At 40.5% G+C, this 21,571-nt stretch overlaps 1 protein-coding gene across 2 annotated transcripts in view; it reads right to left on the bottom strand.

Moving 5' to 3' along the window:
• nek7 (NIMA-related kinase 7) overlaps nt 1-21,571 on the bottom strand; it is a 72,744-nt gene that overhangs the window by 33,560 nt on the left and 17,613 nt on the right. For both annotated transcript variants that reach the window (XM_054789379.1, XM_054789378.1), the window contains 3 exons: nt 11,386-11,477; nt 2,567-2,701; nt 1,334-1,396 (listed from right to left, as the gene is read on the bottom strand). In XM_054789379.1, coding sequence (XP_054645354.1) covers nt 1,334-1,396; nt 2,567-2,701; nt 11,386-11,445 — 258 coding nt within the window. In that variant the 5' untranslated portion in view covers nt 11,446-11,477. The remainder of the gene's footprint in view (nt 1-1,333; nt 1,397-2,566; nt 2,702-11,385; nt 11,478-21,571) is intronic.

The following is a 21,571-nucleotide window of genomic DNA, read 5'->3' as shown; positions in this document are numbered from 1 at the left end:
GGGGAAACAAACAAATAGGCAGACCAATGAAAGGCAGTGACTAAGAGCAGCGCGTGTGTGTGTGTGTGTGTAGATGTGTGTGTGCATGCATGCATGCGTGCATGGCATCACGCACAAGTATGTGTGTCATTCCAGTCGGTCCATGCCACTGTGCCTCTCATTATTCTGATTTAGCTGTGTCTCCTGTTGGCCTGTCTAGATGGGGGGATAAGGCAAAATGACTGTCTCTCTCACAATCAGTCTTTTATTATAAGGGTGCCTGTGTAGCAATGGGCCATGCATAACTTGTATTCTGTATTCTATAGCAATGAACCTACAGAAAATAGGGGGAGAGGTCCAGGGTGGTTTGACATGTATAGGCAGGGAAGACTGCCGAGATAAGGGATATATACTGTATAGAGGGGTATGTGATGAGATAGGAAGTATAAGAGAGCAAAGGAAGAAAACAGCAATGTATGAAGGAAATGAGTGACACCTGGTGACGTGTGACATTGAATGCCACCGTGACCACTTGTAGGAGGTCAGAAACACAGATTGAAGTTAACCCTGATGTCTTGCGGCATCAAGTCAAAGATCGGCTTCTCAGATTACTTCCCTCTAGAGTGCCTTGTCTGCATCTGAGCATATCCTCGCCTTTGATCGGTCCCTGGGGCTACACTGAAGTGTTTAGAGTGGCACAAACTAATTGAATTAGTTTTCTCGTTCTCCTTAATGTATTTGTGAGAAAGCATACAAGCACAAAGGGCCTGCAGTGTTTACACGTGACAGACGGCGCATATGTGAGGGGCAAATATTATCCGGAAACAAACGTTAAGGGATAAATATGCCAAACGTCCCAGTGCTTTTATGATGATTTGATACCAGTCTGATTGACACATTTCATCTGAGGAGGGTTTAATGACCGGGGTGGGAAGAAAATAGTGACAAAAACATTTTTATAAAAGGTTTATGTTTGTGGATGAAAGGTATGTCCCATTTGAAGCAACAAAAAAAGAAATAGCTACTGAAAATAAGTCTACTAGCCTGGAGGAATCTATGCATACAAACATCCTCACTCAAAGACTTTAGGGATTCCATGTACCGTACCGTCCCACACATTTTCACTTTGTGTACAACACACACACACACACACACACACACACACAGACATACTGTTCCTTATTCATGACAACAAAACCAAAAACAAAACACATAAATGTACCCACAAACACCACACGCAACACCAAGATGCCTTACACAGATGTATTGTTTTCTTGTGGTGGAAGGTCTCTGCTGAGGCACGAAAAAGAGAAAAATAGCGCAGTGAAAGGCTCCCTCTTCTCCAGTTGCTTACCTTAAGGAGATCTATCTCTTTGATGCAATCTTGCCGAGCTTTGTCATCCATCAAGTCAAATATCTATTAGGAGATCAAACATGGAGAGAGGGAGAGATGGGACACAGAGGCATGTTAGATGGAGAGTTATAGACAAAAAAAAGGAAGTAAAGGAAATCTGTTTGCTCTCGGAGGCCAGGTGGCATTGCCGTGAAAACAGTGTTTTACATCCCACTGACACACGGATGCAGTGTGAAATCTATGCGCAACATAAACATGAACATTCAAATGTGTTACACCTAAAAGGTGGTGGGTGGTGGATACGAAACTTGGGTTGTTATTTTTTTTGTCACACATATGGCAAATTTGGCATTACCTGCCCTTTGTCAATACATTATAACGCACATGGTCTGCCATGGCATCAGTGTTGCCAACTTGGTGACTTTGTCGCTATATTTAGCGAGTAATCAGACCCCGATAGATACTCTTTTTCATAAAAGCGCTTAGCGACAAATCTAGTGAAAAGACTTTTGGAGAGTCTCGCATGAAAGCGTAACGCCCTTATGAAGGAGTAGCAAGCGCTGCTGTGGGCTCCTACCCCAACTAAAAACACTCATGTTTTGTTTGTGAAATAAAAAAAAAAAAAAAAAAGATTTTAAAAACGACAGAATAAAGTTTATTTGTAAGCGTAAGTGAGACACAATGCTGGTGTATGCCATTATGAGTGTTGTTATTGTTATTATCTGTGGTAGTGATGGTAATGGTAATGATGATAAGTGGTAATAATAATGATAAAGACTGTAGTTATTGTCATTTATTTTTATGTACTTGTGTGTTGTTGTTTGTTTAATGCTTAAAAAATGCTTTAAAATATTGTTATTATTATGATTATTATTATTGCTGATATTATCATCATTACTATTATTTTAGCATTGTCCTATCAATTGTTTTGTGCAACTTTCTATCTTTTTAAGTGTTGTAAAGCTGGGACTGGGTTGGAAGTGGGGTTGCGTCCTTTCCTTTACAGAAAAATATATTTGTAGTTCCAAACATACAGTATGTGTTTTCCTTTTCATATTCTTTACTCACATTTTGCAAATGCACCATGGCAAATCACACATATTCATGACATCATGCCCCCCCGCGATCCCCCCGCCCCCTCCATTGCTACAAGTAGACTGCAGTCCTGTGGGAAACACTGTATCTCTTACTTATTATGGATAATTCAAAATATTACATTTAAGTATCCCTTACCTGGACTTTCTTCAGGGCCACAGATGTGTTGTCTACCAGATACCTCGCCCGATAAACCTCACTGAATTGTCCCCGGCCTATTTTCTTCTCTATCTGAAAGTTAGCGAGTGAATGGTGGTCTGGCTGCAGAGGTTTCTGGAAAACAAAACAAACGCATGAATGACTCAAAATACACAACAAAGTGCATTCGAATGATCACAGTTAGGTCTTGACAAATTTATACTCCATCCCAAACCCAGGGCAGACACCCAAAACCAACCCCAGGTAAGTTTTAATTGGATCACAAACTTTTCTAGTAAAATCCAAATGCTGGAAGCGCTTCTATTGATTTCCAAGCAGGCATACAATTTATTGGGCTTCTTGTTCTTCATGTTTGCTGTCATGAATTCATTCACAGAGAGTGTAGTTTAATACATTGCCAAAGAAATGCTGCTCTTTATTAATAGGAGTGGGGGAAATAATCGATTGTTAGATGCATCGCGATGCGGACATTGACGATTATTAATCGATTCAATAAATGTCAATAATTGACGCTGACGGAACAAAAAATAGCAGAGCAAAAAGATGGAAAGTGGAAATGCTGCCCACACAGTTTATGGTGGCGCCCCTAAGTTTAAGACGCTACCAGAATGGCTGAGTGTAAACTCCGACCCGCACCCACTGTACTTAAAGCGAGCGTCCGGAAGCACTTTGGCTTTCACGTAGTTGAAGGTAAAAATGAGCTGGACAAGAGCCAGACAACAGGCAAGCTTTGTCATACAAGCTTAAAATATTTTGGGAACACGACAAACATGAGAAACCACATAGCACGTTTCCACCCGAACCAGGAGGAAAAACACCCAGCTGAAGTTGCTGCCAACCAGAGAACAATCAAGCAGGTGATAACTAAATTTCCACCCAACTTGTAAAAGGCGAAGCGAATCACAAAGTCAATCGCAACTTCTATTGTGAAGGATTTGTGGCCGTATTTGATTGTTGAAAAGCAGGGCTTTCGTGCTTTGTTGCGCACTTTGGAACCCAGACACAACAGCCCATCGCAACGTTATTTCACTGACACTGCAGTTGTAAATAAGGACAGCCTAGTTTTTTTGGTTATTCAATATATACTGACGTCTGCAAGCATTATTCTTGTATGAGAGCCGCTGGTACAGAAATGTATATTTTGTATGAAAGCTGTTTTTGAGTTTGCTATACAGCAAAAATATTATTTTGTCAGAAATTCTATGCTCAGAATTTTTGTTTGAATTGAGAAGTCAATTATTTATATGTGAATAATGGCAGATTTTTTATGTTGGTTACTCAGAATATGCTGAAGTTCGTTCATTTTATACATGTTGCTCCTGGTGCACTTTACTTTTTCTGCTTGTTCTGAGCAATGGGAAATATGTTGGTAGATGTAACCTTCCAATTATTAAAAGATAATGGAAGTAAATTCATCTGTTTCATGTTTATTTCAAATTGTGGATCATTACAAATATGCTTTGTTTTAGTAGTACACAGTGAGCAAAAAGAAATTATATATAGACAAAAATTATGCATGAAAAATTGACAAACTATTGATCACAAAAAAAGATGCATCGAGATGCCTCGATAATCATTTTATTATCGCATCGCAGGTCTCTGAATTGTAATCACATCGAATCGTGAGGAGGCTGACGTCATAATTCCTCATATCGGACTGATAGTTATCTTGCACCCCTATTTACTATTATCATTAGATATCATCATAACATTGATGGTTTATTTGGTCTCCAAAAATGTTGACAATATCTAAGTGAATGAATCTATCTATCTATCTATCTATCTATCTATCTATCAATCAATTTGTGGGATAATGAACATTTCAAAAACGCACATGCATTGATTTGCGACTCAGTTAAATAAAAAAGTTTGTTTGTACAGTTTTTTTTAAAGTTGTATTTTCTTAAAATGATTGTTAAAACCTTGTCTTGTCTCGTTCTTGTAGACCCCAACTCGTGCAGCGTCTCATCTCAAGAGCTGGGTGTCTCGTGACACCCCTACTGAAAAGACATGCCGTGATATTAACTCAAATTTGCATCCTTATTTGCATTTTGACAAAAAGTTTAATGTCCCAAATTATTCCTACTCTTTCTCAATACAGGCATAGACAATTTTCTAAATTTATAGATGATTTGAACACTTAATTCATGGAAAAGATTGTGATCCTTTGAAATTATAAAAAAAAGAACAACAGAAATGGCAACCGCTTGTGATAATCAGCTCAAACAAATTTTTTAAATCGTTTGCCTCTTTCGTGTAGCACTGGCCTCTACACTACCAGGTCTCCAGTCTTCACAGGTTTTTCTTGGCACGCTGAGACAGTTACAGAGAATTTAAAGAAAAAGTTAAAAATGTAATAATAAACTAGGGGGAGTCCAATGTATACGATGTGCGACAAAAAAAGAGAACTGTCTGCAGTGACCTTTCCTGCTTTTAGTAAACTTTTAGAAGGTGTTAGCAGGAGAACAGAAGGTGAGAGACATCAGAATGCCAAACGTCAGCAGCGCTGCCAACGTGGCTGGAGGAGCCGCTCCGGGACAAGTGACTTAGGACAGAGGGAAGGAAGCGACAGGGAGGAGGGTTTCCGTTACATGTAATGAATCGTGGCACACCGCCACGATAAAAGAAAAGCTGCCACACCTTGGAAATGAGGTGTCATGAACTCCACTATAGAAATGTGTGTTTTCTACAAGTTTGTTTGTCAAACTACTATTTCATGATAAACTGGAAAATGTCTCCATTGCTGAAAGCTTTTTAATATGTTGCCTCGACTTTGGCTGCATCGTCCTTTTCAATGACCTGTAAGCATCTACAATAATTTGTTTTAAGTTATTGTTGCATTATATTCAGTAGAATTGCTAGGCTATCGTGGATAAATATATTTGCGGCATTGTCTATTCTGACTATTTCAAACATACATTGAGTAATTGTCCTGGGTGATTAACAGCTACACTCCTGGTCAAAATTTTAAAACCAGTTGAAAAATGTTAACAATTTACATTTTGCACTGTTGGATCTTAAGTAGAGCTTCAAAATGCAAAAAGAAGAAATGGGAGTGAGACAAAACATGTTTTGAGTAAGTATTTTAAACTCCTTCAAAGACCCTGAGGGATATGGAACAAAAAAAGTCATGTGGTTGACCCCAAAAAATGTCACCGGCCCTCAGCCAGAGGATTCGATTGGCTGTCTGTCAAGACACGGGACGATCGTCTGCCCAAATAAAAGGTTGTTACAGGTGCCGAGTGTAGTCCAATAACCATCAGGCGGCATCTGCGAGAGAAGAGTTTTAAGAACAACAAAGCATCTTCACAGGTGTGATCTGGGGTATTTTTTCTTTCAATGGAACAATGGAGCTTCAGATTGTGCAGTTACAGTATGTGGAGATGTTGCAGGGGGCATCCCTCATGACTAAAGGCCCTTGTCTTTCTGGTAATGACTGAGTTTTCCAACAGGACAATGCTGCAGTTGCCAACTGAAAGCATTTGGGGAAGGGAAGCTTACGAAAATGGACACTAGTTCCTGACAGTGGATGCCCTCCGTGAAGCCATTTTCACCACCTGAAGTTTGGCCCTAATGATTTCCACGTTAACGGAAAACCAACCCAGACATGGGCCACATGTTGAGGCGGCAACCGGAAAGATCAGCAAAGTTGGGGGGAAAAAATGTAAAACTCTTACTTGTGACCGAGCGTGAGCTCACGTACAGTATAGCAATAGCCGGTGTAAGCTAGCTGGGTTAGCTTAGTTTAGCGAAGCACGCTAATGCGGCTGTGTGTGCGCCACTCCAGCTGTATGAGTTGTGCTTTATTGCTTGTTAATGTAACCAAGCATTTTAGGTGGGCCGCTGACTTTGTGCAAGTTGTGTGTGAAAGCTGCAACAGGCACTCTGATAGCTATCTCAATTGGCAACAGCCAAAACACATTTTCAACACACGTCACACTTCTGGTCTTCAAAATAAGAGAGGCACACATCCTGTCTAACAGTGTTAATAAAATAAGGGTGTCATAAAAAATAGCATAAATTAAAAAAGCTATTACAATTGCATCTGCAACTACGTCTTCTTTAACCACAGCATGCATATGATCATTTGTTGAGAACTTTGTAGCAATGAAAACTTACCAAAGCTACATCCGTTTTCTGAAATACTGGGCAAAATTGTCCAATGATGTATTGCATCAGTAAATGTAAGGAATTAACTGTCATTTGATTCACACATACAGTCTGTGGTGATAAAATAAGTATAAAAGTAAAAAATTAAAATTAAAATAGAAAATAATTTTAAAAAAAATTAATAAAAATGAAAAAACGGAATTTGAGAAAAAAAATCAAACAGATTTCATAGGGCCCTACTGGAGCAACATTCCCACTTGCCTCATGAAAACACTGGCATCAAGCATGCCCAAACCCATTTTTTAGGTGTTTAACAAGAATGGCGCAGCTACTCATTACTGAGTCCTTTTCTTGAAAATGTTGGGTTGAGCTATGGTCTTAAACTTCTGATGAGCTGATGAACAGCCTATTTCAGTTTGTTATTTGCAATAAATTGTTAATTCTGTTTTGTGTCTCACTCCCATTTCTTCTTTTTGCATTCTGAAGCTCTACTTAGAACCACCTTTAAGCTCCAACAGTGCAAAATGTAAATTCTTGCAATTTTTCAACTGGCCTTAAAATTTGGACCAGGAGTGTAGTGGCAGTGAAAAAGTGAAGCCAAGGGAGAAACCTGGCAACCAATTTGTGATCAGTTCCTTATGTTGACAGGAAAGGGAAGAAGCGTGAATCACTGAAGTTGCACCGAACCCAGAGAAGCAAATATTGCTGTGTTCACATTCACACAACGAAGCGGCTTCCCGTAATCGGTGTCAGCCCCGGTGTCTGGTCAGCTAAACTAAAACAGCTCAGCATAACTTGGATTACATATTGTTTCAGTCAAGCTTTTTATGCAAAACTATGTTCATGAAGGTTTGCATTACTGAAAGAATGAGAATATTGTGCGGTGAATTTGCAGGGAGGTGTGGTAGCCATGTGTGAGTGGACAGTCTGAGGTGTATAGAAAAACAATGAAGGAAGAGGGAGAGATAGAGGGAGAGAGCGACGAGAGAGAGCGACGAGAGAGAGAGAGAGAGAGAGAAAGAGAGAGAGAGAGAGAGAGAGAGACAGAGAGAGAGAGAGAGAGAGAGAGTAAGAGAGGACAAGAGGGCATTGCTTTCATTCTCTGCGTGGTAGCTTGACAAATGTTAGCATGAGCCTCTAAAGCGCTGTGACAACCGCCTGCTGAGAGCACAGTCTTGCTAATGTGTCCTGGCATGCCAGCCCCGTAATCACACATTTACATATGCAATGACCTACATTTGCATGTCAGATCGCACACTGTCCGGCATGATTAACAGTGGGCACCTCCCCGTGTGGAGTCGCCTTGGGTGGCAGCAGAGGCCGTGCGAGGGCAGAAGAGAGGGCTGGAGGGAGGGCGTCTTTTTTGGCAGCCAAGGGGCCAGGCTGCCAGGCAGGATTATGTCAGCCGGCAGCCCCGGCATTAGACACTTCATTAGAGCTAATCTGTTTAGCAGTGGGCAGTGTATGTAAACTTCACAGGCCATTTGCGGCACCTCTTCGCCCCCTGGCCTGGCCTTCAAAGGGCGGCCAGGCCACAACTGACTGACAGGCCGTCTCATCTGCCGCACATGGGTGTCACACAATAAGGGGCTCCCAGCTGAAACAAGGGCCTGGCTGAGACACACTCGCACATAAGGAGACGTCACAGAGGAATGACCTGAATGACGCTGGGGTGACTGAAGAGATCACGGAGGAGAGAGGTCAGACTGCGGCACATAAGGGCCAAAATTAGATTGTTCAAGTGTGTTAAAAATGTACTTTTGCATGTGAATAGGTAAACTACTGTACAAATTAAAAACATGTTTCCCAAAAGTCACTTAACTGACTATTACCCCAGGCCTACAGTACAAAATATAAATGTACGCCAGGTCCTTTATAATCCAGATGTGTTTTCTTTCACTGCTGTGCCAGCTCTACTCATCTGCACTAATCGCCTTCTGACAGGTGATGGGGACAAGGGAAGGATGGGAAGGATATTAAGTGGCAGCTATGCAAGGCATTATGGGTAGCATTTGTGAAGGACGGTATGTCATGGGTAAAAAGGTGACACACAACTGCCATGAGCATCTCAGTGGCAGAGGGATGGAGATAGAGCGAGCTCATCAGAAGAAGTGTGATACAGGCTGACCAATAATGACGCCATTTCCAAACACAGCTGACAAGACACATGGAGGGTTGACGGGGCAAGGCGGGAGAGACGAGGGGGGAGGCAGAGAAAGGGAGACAAGCAGCAGAGGGGGAGAGGGTTTGATGTGACAGCCCGGCACTGCCAACGGCTGCCACAGAAAGGCCAACGGCAGCAAAGAGGAGGGACAGGCGGACATCGACACTCCAAGTACATCCACACCATGTTCGCCAATTCTCAGTGGTCCACTCCCCAAGTCGAAGCTGGACAAAAGTAAACCTTACAGAGGTGAGTGTACATTTGTAAACACATCTGAAACATTTTGAAACTCCTAGAATCTGAGATCTAGAAAGCCCATCAACTGCATCAGGACCAACATTTTACACCTTTTTTTATAGCTACTGTATTTGCCTGAACCTTGTCATTACAACTAATGCATTATTCAGTGGGGAAGTAAGTGTTTTCGCATAATTGAATGGCTTTTTCATTAAACCATGTCTCACTACTACAAAGAGTTTTGTCAGACATTGTTTAAGTAGTGTTTGTGTATTCCGATTAACATTACATGCAATGAAAATATAACCTCCTTGCGACTGCGTAAAAACCTCCAGATGTATTGCAGCATAAAGCTATTATTCTACATTGTAAAAAAGTGCATAAAATGTGTTCAGATTAACATGCATGACAGTGAGGACTACAGGAAGAGACAGTGACTGGCAGGCAGAAGGGCTCACACCCACTCTCACCCATCACTAGCCCCCTTGAGCACGGCACCATGCAATATTCATCCTAAGCCAGTCAGCCAGTGAACCAACCAGGCAGCCAAAACGCCAGGATTCAGCCCAAAGGTGCTTCTCGTTCACCTCTCAATCCACTCCACAAATGCACCACTCTGTCTCGCACTTTCAGATGGATCTGTGTCTGTCAAAATCCGCAGCGACGATCAAAATCTCATTGGAAGGGGCGGCGCAGGGGGGGCCCCTCAACCTTGCTACTCACATGAAGAGCAAATGCGCCATTAAAAATGCACATCTTACCAGCTCATCTCGTTTACCTTATACATATGCATCATACCTCGGGGACCCAGAGAAGCTACTGTATATTGCAAGCAATACAGAATATCCTTCACTGCATATAAAATTTTGATTTCTACAGGAGGATTAACTTCCCCCCCCACCTTGTGCTGCCAAGACTGCCAGACGGAGCAGACCTTGAGAAAGTACGAAACATGACGACTTGTTGAAATTCATCCATCTGGATGCGAGCTAGACACCAATCTAATCGCCAATCTCTAACGGAATCTGCAACTCCCACTAATTCTGAAAGCAGTTCACATCCACTCTGACTTTGTTCGAAAAAAAAAAAACAAGGCAACATTGAAAGCAGAATAAAATTAGCACAAAGTGTAGGACTCGACTCAACGGCCGTGAAAAACACTAGAAATAGTTTGGGAAAAAAAATCATTAAGCCGGAAAAAGAACTCATAATCAACAACTGGGGGATCCGCAGATGATTTGGTGTTTGTGTGTATGGGGGGTTGCTTAAAGTCAAATTAATCATTAGAGCTTTTATCTGAGTTTCTTATGTGTGCAACCCAATTATCCTTAATTTTGCAATTACAAAACTTAGAATAAATTACCTCTCTTGGCAATTCCAGTGTTAATGTTGTAATGCCCTTGCATACACAAGGAAAACAACAAGCCGGGCCTATTTTTAGTGTTGTTTCTTTTTCAACATAAAAAATCCACATTTACTCTGGGGCATATAAATGAACGTCCTTGTTTAAAGTCTATTCAATAGTTATGGAGGCAAAAGCATCCTTCTGGAAAGAAATCAATAGACCCGATGTTGAAGGACGGTATTAAAATCCAACAGCTACCACATCTGCAATGAACAAAGCTCATTTTATCGAACCAAAAGAGGCATGTAGGGAGACCCAACTCTGCCATCCACCGGAGTTCTGATCAATAGATGCGGCTCTGCATTTGTCCACTGCTGTCTATCTCACACACTCGCCACAATAATTGGAAGCATGATCGAAAGAAAAGAGGAAATTAAATAATACAGGGCAAGCGAAGGCAAGACAGCTAATTTTATTTTTAAATGCCGTTTAAAATGTCAAGCAGAATGAATACTCCAACCAATTGTGTGTCATTTAAACAGATGGTAGAAAATTCAATTGACTGTCGTCGATATACTGCACATGTGGGCTCATCTTGGTAGGAAACATACACGCAACAGCCACAATATTAAGTACAATCTACACAGGAAAAATCTATAAAAATCTGCATTTATGATGTTAGTAATGTTTAACTTATATAGACAGTGTTACAGAGGTACTGTGTGTCTTTAATTGTAATGTGAAAATGCATTTTAAGTCAACACTGAACAGCCGAACCAAAATATTGACTCTAATGGATTTTTATTTCAATCTTTGTTGAATAAATCAGCAACATCACGAATGAATCCAACAGCTCACAACACATGAGCAGGTCTATGCAGAGCATTCAAGCATTAATTTGCAGGTATGAGCCAATATGTCTGGTCTGTGTGAGGAGAGTACCTGGGGCTGAAACACTGGCACGGCAGCTTGCTGTCCTTGTGGTTGAGTGTCCATATCCATGGTGTTAAGGGCTTGAATCCTTTACCACCTGTCTGAGGATTAAAAACACAAAATAAAACTTCTGGATGGCAAACACAACAGCAGTAGACACAACACATTCAGTAATTATTCAGTTCATCACCGGCTCTAAAGCTAAATCACCGAAATCTAAAAATCAACTGTGTTTCCAGCGGCAAACTCTCAAATCAAGTGGTGTGGTGCGTGTCCGGTTTCAACAAATTGGATCCGGTGTCACGTCTGTGAATCTGACACTGTCTGCATGGAGCCCTCTCACATTGCAGCATGCAGCGCTAATGCAAGCAGCAATGTTCATCTGGAAGAAGCAGAGATAATGACACCACAGCTACTTGGCTTTAATCCAAGGTTGCTTTCATGGGAATTTCTGGTTATATGAACATTTAAGCAGCTTCACTTGTTTTTCTTTTTTTTCTAAGAAAATAGGTCATACAGAGGTGAGTGCACTGGGTATGGGTGTATGCCATGGTGCTGCATAATTGCGTCTTCTGGCATGTAGCCTAGAAAGGAGTTAATTGCAAGGAGATGCCTCACCCCTAGTTGGTGGTCTTAACAGCATAAACCACATTTTAAACAGATATCACCGCATCATCACATGCTACCTGAATGAATAATTTAGAGAAAGCATCTGAAGCGTATGTTCAAACACACAATTGGATGAGTCCACTGTCTCTATCAAGGGAAGTGCTCATATTCCCACAGATGATCGAGGATCGATTTCAGTGTGAACGGGAAAGGATGCCACACCGTAATGGATTCAAATATTTAACACGATTTACAGTATATGGACGAATATAGCAGGACAGAGTGTGTTCTCATCAACCATAATGCGAGTTAATCACACAGCCACTACATTAGGCACACGTGTCCGTGTTCCCAGTACATTGTTCTGTCAGGTTTGTTATTTTATTTTATTTATTTTTTTATTTTCTATTTTATTTTATTTTATTTTATTTTATTTTTTATTTATTTAATTAAATTTTATTTTTTATTTATTTATTTATTTTTATTTATTTATTTATTTATTTTTTATAATTTTCTTTGTTGTGTTTAAAAAAAAAAAAAAAGCTTTGTTCTTATTTATTTACTTATTTATTTAGTATTGTCATCATTATTATAATTATTATGAATGTTCTCTCCTTTTTTTGGGGGGGAGGGTTATCCCACCGTTATCTATTATGTGTTATCCTGACTATCACTGAAAACATGACATGGAATCCAGGAAGTGAACTACATGTACTGTACTAGATGTAGAATGGATGGGGGGTAGGATTAAATAAGCTTTGCTTCTTCCTACTCCTTTTGGACATGTGGAACTGTCAAAGAATGATTCACGAGATGTATTCCATTGTAACCTTCATGTTCAAATAAACTAAACCAAACCAAACCAAACCAAACATTCATTTATTTATTTATTTGTGGCGGCCTGCCACTAATTCAATTTGACCGCCACAGATGGACTTGGCCCTACCTATTAAGGATTCTCCATGTTTAAGCAAAGTCTCTTCATTTCAAACCTTTTACTTTAAAGCAGAAGTGTCCAAACTTCTTTTTACCGAGGGCAGCTTATGGAAAAGAAAGAATGCAAGAGCCATTTTGATACTTTTTATTTTGTAAAAAGGCTGAAAAGAGCTGTTTTGTATGCATTTAAAGTAGCGCCCAACTGTCCAACTGCTTGTATTAAGTCTAGTAACGTGATGCATATTTTCATTATTTCTTATTTTGTTAACTTTTTTTCCCCACTTTTTAAATTTAATGAATAGAATGAATAAAAAACGAGCTGCAGGGAGCACATAGCCCGCACGCCGCAGTTTGTACACCCCTGCTTTAAAGTGTCACTTCCGCGTCGGGTATGCGTGTTGCAATCGGTAATGCTATTCTCTCGACCGCTCGCTTTTTGTGATCAGTCGGCGCAGAGGCCATTGCTGTTGCGCTTTAAGAGATATACTTGAAGCATGAATGGCTTCTCCTAAGTATATGTGATGTTTTATTGATGTTCTGATGAACAGAAAGACAAAACAGCCCATCAAGTTGAAAAGATGGCATGCTCGCCCACTCCACAATGCATTTATTATTAGAAACAACGACTTTTATTACACGGAGGAACAATAAAACAATAACATTAAAGCCAACAACAAATTAACAATTATATACGGGTCATTCTCCTGAAAGGGGTACCAAAAGCGTGACATCGCAAGCAAACATTACAGTTACTTTCTAATCATTTTGCATATTAAAATAAATCAGTTTCAGTTTATGAAGAAAGACTTGCAAGAAATGTCACATTTTGATATATTTTATAACTATATAAATCTCAACTGTACTTTTTTACGTGAAAAATGCCCTTATTTATTTATGTCATTTTTTTTTTTATAAATGCTTAATTGTGCTTAAATGTTGGGACATTTTCACATGTGCTTCAGTCTGAAGCTACAAATGCCACCGTTTTACTGTTTCTGCGCATACACATAAACAGCCATGGGAAAATGATACTATTGTGCTCTCTATTAGAATCTATGATGGTAATAAATGCTGGTGTTGTTGGGCTGACCAGGACGTGACGTAATGGCGGTGTATGCGTACATGTAACACAGAGGTAGTGGCTGTACCCCGCGTCAAACTCTTTGCAAGACTCACCACGGTGTTCTTCAAAGCATTGTTAGTTACCACAAAAGTAACACACTTCACCTTCCGCGGAAACATGACGAAAACCCCCCAAAGTGAATTGATTAGAAAAAACAGATCAGTAGAAAACCGGATTGTAACACATATCATGGACACTTTGCCATATTTCTTTATTGTGAATCAGTGTCACTTTCATCACTGCTTAAATTTTGACAAAAGCATTGAAAGAAATAACCCATATATACTCCGAAGATCACATTGTGCATCGATGCAAACGCCAGCTCATTTGCATACAGACTTCCTTCATTCAATTTCAGCTACATTCTGTGCGAACTATGCTGTTTACGAAAAGGCGTAATGTTTTGTCAAAGAGTTTACTCAAAGTTGATGTTTTGGATGCGGAAAAATGCGTTTGGTGCACAATGAAGTGTTATACTTCGGAAATCACAGCAGCTAAAACGTAAATTCCACCGTTTTGGATTATTTTTTTCATCGTCTTTGTGAAAGATTTTGGCATGTCACAAAATGGCGATGCACACATGGACAGAAATTGGCATCAGATCGTGTTTTATACACAACAGACAGAGAAAATATTCAACACAGTTTCCCCTGTTTATCAATGTGTTTGTAGTATATTTTCATATTGTTATAGCTTCAAATCACTGTCAAATCGCTCATGCCCCTCAAAGTGATGCCAACCTACTGTACCTGGTGCCGCTTTCAATAGTATCACCCATATACCAGGAGCAGAAGTATGCACGCAAACTACAACAACATCAAGCAATTGAAAGCCAATTCAAAGAACCTTTCAAAGTACTTGCAATCTCAGAAACTTGGATTGAGGCTGAAGTATGGATTTTGAGCTGGAAGAATATGAAGTAAACTACATCAAAAGGAGCGATAAGAGTGGAGGGAACGTTAAATTATATGCTGATCTAAAAATCTTGACTCTACCCAACACATTGTTTTATATCCTGATCATTTTCTTACGTTATTTCAGATTTGGTAAATGGTATATGTTGAATACACAAAGTGACCAAATGTATTAGCAGTTGATGTGAAACGGAGAGGGGGTCTTCCCACTCCTTTTTGGACAGGTGGATTTGCGAATTGTAATGTTAAGCCAATGAAGCCTGCATGCATGCTGGAAGTAAATTAAACCATACCATGCACGTAACTTTGGTCTATTTTTTGTGCAGCCCGACTTTGCTTTAAAATAAAATGTTAAAAAAATAAAGGTTTTCTTTGATCCAGTCTGTGCAGATATTTCTATGCAATCTCATGAACGTGCATCTTGGCATTTTCATTTCAGTGTCGCACTCAACTCACAAGTCGTGCACCCAGTGGCCTCGCTGCCTTCCATTTGACTCTTCGCACTTCACGTGTATTTTGCTAGACTGAAGCTGGCACCATTATTCCTCTCTCAAACCTCTTGTGTTCTTGCCTGCCTTTGTGTCAAAATAACCAGGGGGCATTTGAGCTTTACGTTCCACAATAACAAGATCAATTAAGTCTGTCATGTTGAATTATTGCAGCGCTCAAAACAGCACAATTAAAGACGTTAACAATCAAGGGGAGTAAATGAGGCATGGTTGCTCTCACGGTTCAAGTAATATGCAACAAGTCAAAGGCTAAAAATTCAACAACAACACAAAAACATGACAACGTGGTTCCTGTCATAGTTTCGGTCCCTCAATTTTAGCAGCAGCAGTGACAACATGAGGTACCAGTCTTTTCATATTTCTGTCATGCTGAAGACACCTGGCACCTGGCTACAGCAGTGGGGCAGCAGTAACAACTATAAGCTTAAACTTGCATTCTTCACAGATAAAAATGATTAGACCACCCTTGTTTCTTCAGTTTATTGATCCATTTTAATGCCAGGTACAACTAAAGGTACATTTGTTTGGACAAATATAATGATGTTAACAAATATAGCTCAAAAGAGTTGAATTTAAGAGCTGATATCTAGCAACTTACATGGTTTTCTTGATAATAACTAAAATCATTTAAATTCTTAAATGAATAGCTGTAGCACTGTACTGCCAAAAAATTTTACTCTTTACCCTATTTTTGTTGTCATTGTTATATTTGTCCAAACAAAGGTACCTTTAGTTGTATCAGGAATTAAAATGAACAAGAAACAAGGGTGGTCTAATAATTTTTTCCATGACTGTATGACAGGTCATTTGGAATGGGGTATAGAAAAATCAGTAAATGGGCACTGATCATTTAAAATACAAAAGTTACAATTTAAGAAAAAACATGCAGCAATCGTGTTTTGATCTGACAACTCTTAAGTAACTTTGATCAATTGTAACTTAGATCAAATGTAGAATTACTTGGACAGTAACACCACGGCAGCTGTTGAATTCAGACGAAAAAAAAACAGTCACACGTCACGAGCGAGTGATGGCGGGAACACCGAATGCAGGTAGGATTGAAAGTTTTATAGTGTGCTTAAAGCACTTACAGTAACGTGCGGTTCCAATCCTGCCGTGTGCACTTCCACTTCCATATTAGGTGTATTATCATTCACAGTAGCAATGCCATAGTTCACAGTCTGATAAAACTTCTGGCTGACCTCTTCCCACGAGACAACTTTTTTTTTTTTAAACAAGAACTTTTATCATGTTTTAATCTTGTTCGATCTTGTGACTCCCCGAGAATTAATAAATGCTCCCTTTCTTTGACGATTAGAAATAAAATTAGGAATGGGGCCAAACCGATCCAACATCGGTAATGGGTTCCGATAGCGTAATTCTCGTATCGTAAATTTACAGTAACACCTGTGAAGAATTCCAATCCAGCCATGCCTCTGTATCTGCTGAAGTGACTCCCCAAGCGCCTGTCGGCTAATCTGCTAGCTGGCTGCAAACTGTGGAATGGATTTCCTCAACGGAGGAGTGTCTCAATGAGACATAATGAGACATGCCTCAACAACCATTCATATTCATACCTGTGGACAATTTTACTACTGGGATGTGGGAGGAAACCCGATGTACATGCAAACCCCACACAGAGAAGTCTAAGCAGCACCACTTGGCTGTGAGGCAGATGTGCTAACCATTAAACCCTCTGAGATGCCCCCTGGTAAAAGTTTCTTTTACAATACTTTAAACTTAAAAAAGTCTCTTTAGTAAACCAGATTGTTTCCAAACACTTATAAAAGTTATACAAGTTTGTTTCTGCTGTAGTGGAAAACTTTGATATATGAAAAAGCACATCAGTCAGCTGAGGCAAATCTGAGTGGGGTAGGGCATACGTGGGTTGGGCGCAGCAGGAATGGAACAGGACGAAGTGGGACACAAGCAGCAAAGAGAAACGCCAAGAGCAAGGAGCTTGTTAGCCCTAAAATGTTCCCGGTCCTGTGAGAGACTGTGGAACTGTGCACCGCCGAAGTTGGCACTGGCTTTAACTCCTCTTTAATCCCCATTTCCACCCCTCTGCATTATTCATTTAAAAGCAGAAGAAAAAGGGAAAACAAAGAGATGGGGTCAATTATAAAAAGGTGAACCAAGGCGAACTGGAAGGGGGGCATGGATAAAACAGAAAGCAAACGCTAAGTTCCTCGAAATACAGAGCCTCAAAGAGGAGTGCTAAATCAGCTCTCGATGCGAGGACAATAAATACAAACAGAAACTGATGAGCATGTGCCCATGAAAGAGTAAAGAGAGAAGGACAAGAAATGGGGTGAGGACTTGGGTTGGGCTGGAGAGCGGAAAAATATAATGTGACACTATCCGGCCTGGGTGGAAGATGTAAAGGAATCAAAGGCACCTTTGAGGAACCAGAAGACGACAGTGAAAGGCCTAGAAGAGTGGTGTCCATGATTACAAGAAGTGGAGAAACCTTTGAGTTTGTGCTCATGAAAGCCCTCCCCAGGCCTCGAATGAAACTGCTGCTTGACTAACACTGACGGTACATAAAAAGAGGAAGCCATCCACTAATGATGGAGGGGTCCAGATACTACAAAAGCAGCATACTCTCTGATTCATTTTAATCACTATGCAGAATCATTAGCCCAAATATGCGAACACTCATCTACATTGGACCATTCCGATGAGGAGAGCACCAATTACACCTCTGGAAGGAGGAAGCCCAAGACTCAGTGGAATAAAAAATGAAAAGAGAAACTTGGTTTCTCCATCCATAACAAAAGCACCATGAAGAAAAATATGAGAAATACACTTTGCAAAGCCAGCTAAACTCACTTTAGACGCTTATGTCCTCCAAATCCAGCCGTGTAAGCAAGAAAATATCAGAGAGCTGATTAATTCTTTGCGTATTTTTCCCGCTCAGGCAATCACACATAAGAACCAAACAGCAAGGCTGACATTAAACAGATGAAATTATTCAAAAACTGGAGTATATGAATTAATAGTTCGCTCTCTTGTAAATGGAATCTTGGATTTGTTTGCATAACTCAGACCTTGAGTCGAACGCTGTTGGGGGCAGCACAGCAAATTGATCAAAAAGGGAATCAAGACAAAGAAAACTGCTGAGGTCCTTAGGGACACTACAAGGCCAGAGATCCATAATGCTGCTTGCCACCTACTATTTATACACCTCCTTTACATTTTTCATTTCCAGAATTTTATAGGCTAATGATTATTTTACTGCAGAAATAAACAGCACAGCACAAAAAGCCTGGGCTTCATGTGAGGCCTGAATTGATTTATATCTCAACTATGCACACAAAAGTAGCACAGTGCTATGCCTTGAGTATGTGAGTATATTTCACCCACTGCATCAAAAACACATCTACTGTAGATTATAACCTAAACTTTAATGAGACCTATCACCCTTAAAATATGGCCTAGTCTGCAGCCAGGTGTAGAGTTGGGTATCATGTTATACCGGTGCCAAAACGGTACTTTTGAAACTGTGCCAGTGGTTAAACGGTGCCCGAACCGCTACTTAAAAAAGGAAAACATACAAATTGTGTCCAAAAACAACGCCTTCTTTATTTTTATGGAATTTTGCGACATGCAAGATAAACAAAATAGTCATTTAAATACTTCAAAAACAGACATGGAATTATAACTACGTAATAAGTTAACCAATATGAATTAAGATTGTCATAATTGTCGCAGCAAAACCAGCAGCAATTCACAACATGAGAATATGCACAAAAAAAACACAAGATTTAATGTAGAGGTGTTCCTTGGGTTACGTACACGTTCAGTTCCTAGACTGTGATGCAAGTCGAGTTTTGATGTAAGTCGATACCTAAATTGAACATAAATTAACTCCTAGGTCACTCACGCTGTACACAGAAAACATGAAGGACATAAAATGCAGTCATAAAACCAAAAACTGTACAAGAATGAAATGAGACTGTATTAAAAAAAGAACAACTTACTTTCATCCCTGTGGTTTATTGTGGGGAGGAAGCATAGGAGACAGGAGAAGCTGCGGGAGAATCTGCAGAAGGTGCTGCGGTAAAGGGTGCAGGATCACTTCCTGACTCACCATAAGGCTCATTGGGATATTGATTCTGGTCTTCTGGCCACAGTACAAGCAACCTTTCCATCTCAATAAGACCACTACATCGCTTAGTTATCACTGTCCCTTCATAGAAGCAGATCGTTTTACATAATCAAGGGTCCGATCTTTGTCCTTAATGACAGATGTCACAGTTGAACGGCTAAAACCAAATGTGAGGCCAATAATGGTGGGCGTATCTCCTCTCTCAGAGCTTCAATTGTCTAGTTCCACTTCCATGGTGATGGCTTTTCTTTTTCTCAGCACACTTCCACCAGAAGTGCCTACCTTGCGCTTGGCAGAGGTAATAAACGGCAAAAAGTAAATTAATATGAGAGGTCATTCACTCCGTGTAGCCGTGAATGAGACAGACTCTACAGTTTCCATCTGCAGACTCCAGAGAGACTCCTCGCCTCGCAGCGCCTCAGTGCCACTGCAAGCCTAGCATCTTCGTTCACTGCAAATGTTGTAACAAGTTTGTCCACTGTTTCACTGACCGAAATTAACAAATTAATGTAGGTGCGTACATAACCATGAAACGTCAAAAGCTGGAACGACGTAATGTGAGGACCACTTGTACTTTAAGTGCATATATTCCACAGAATTTAAGCAGAACTTGCTAACTGATACACAGTTGTGGCAATGTTAAGACGACTATTACAATTGTGTTTGGCTAGTTAATCCTAAGTGCAAGACGTGTGTATTAATTGTGCAAAATGAGGTTACTTACATGACGTTACAGTCACAATATCACCTTCAATCACTTGTTGCAGGTGGCTGAGTCTGTATCTTTTGGAAGTGAAGGACAACCACACTTTCCAGCATTTTGGCCTGAGCATTTTAGCCGGATACTCACCATCGTCTGTGCAGGCAAAAAACTAATCTCAATCGTAACACCGTCACAACAGCTGACTCGGCAGTAACTATACTTCATTTCTGCCTCTTTTCAGTGTCACTAAAATAAGGGTAGCAGCAAAATGATTCACTAATAGTTACTTAGTTTTTCCGTGTGGTTAGCACCGGTGCCATTACGGTACAGAGTTTCGGTACACATCTCTAGCCATGTGCACACCTGCACTTTTGTTTTCCTTTCGATCTCCTTTCTGAAAAACTGTGTATGGTCAGGATACTCCACTATAAAGAGAACCTCAAGCACATGCAGGTGTCCCTCCCCCTTCTTGCTTGGCCCTGTCCTCCATACTGCATCCCCTTCTGTGCTCTGTTGGTCTTGCATGTTGTCAACACGAGCTGGCACGTGGCTAAAAGCCCAGGCCACCTCTCCAGTCTATTGTGCTGCCCACTCCACAGCAGCAGTGACAACACCCGCATGGTGAGAGGCTCTTTGTTGCCTGTCTGTCAATTCAGCAGGTGCCTTACAGTGAAAAGCAGGAGTTGGCCAGCTAGCCAGCTTCGTTACCGCAAAGTATCGTTTGATGTGCTCATCTCACGAGCAGGGGGTGGCAGCCAAGGAGGATGATAATAATCACGATAAAAAAACTAAACAAAAGCATTACATTCAAGCTTGTACAAGATAAACTGCAATTTGAATGATAAAAGCGGTGTGGCCGACAGGCACTATAGCGGATGAATAAAGACTCACAGCATAGTGCCCTTTTCATAGGGTAAACGCAATTCATACTGTCAATCACTGATAACAAACGCGACATAATGACAATTTGCAGTGTGTGTAAAGCAGGACAAAGTCATGAGGGCAAAATGTGCAAAACAGATCAGGATTTAAGACCGTGATCAGTGACGATCTGATACGTGAAGGGGAGAAATCACCCTAAAGCCTTGGGGATTTCGGCTACGTCTGCACAGCACAGGTGAATTGCTATCCTACCCGTCATTCATGCAATGTCACCATTACACCCAATGTAAGGCTCTACTGCAAAAAAAGATTTTTTTTCCCTAGTAAAAAGGATTTTATTAGGGCTGCAACTAACACTTACACGATGGAGTATTAGGGCAACAACGAAAAAAACAATAATCTGAGATC

Source organism: Dunckerocampus dactyliophorus, chromosome 10 (genome assembly GCF_027744805.1).
Source record: "Dunckerocampus dactyliophorus isolate RoL2022-P2 chromosome 10, RoL_Ddac_1.1, whole genome shotgun sequence".
Classification (NCBI taxonomy): domain Eukaryota; kingdom Metazoa; phylum Chordata; class Actinopteri; order Syngnathiformes; family Syngnathidae; genus Dunckerocampus; species Dunckerocampus dactyliophorus.
The sequence above is the reverse complement of the archived record's forward strand: the minus strand, read 5'-3'. Positions and strand labels throughout refer to the sequence as shown.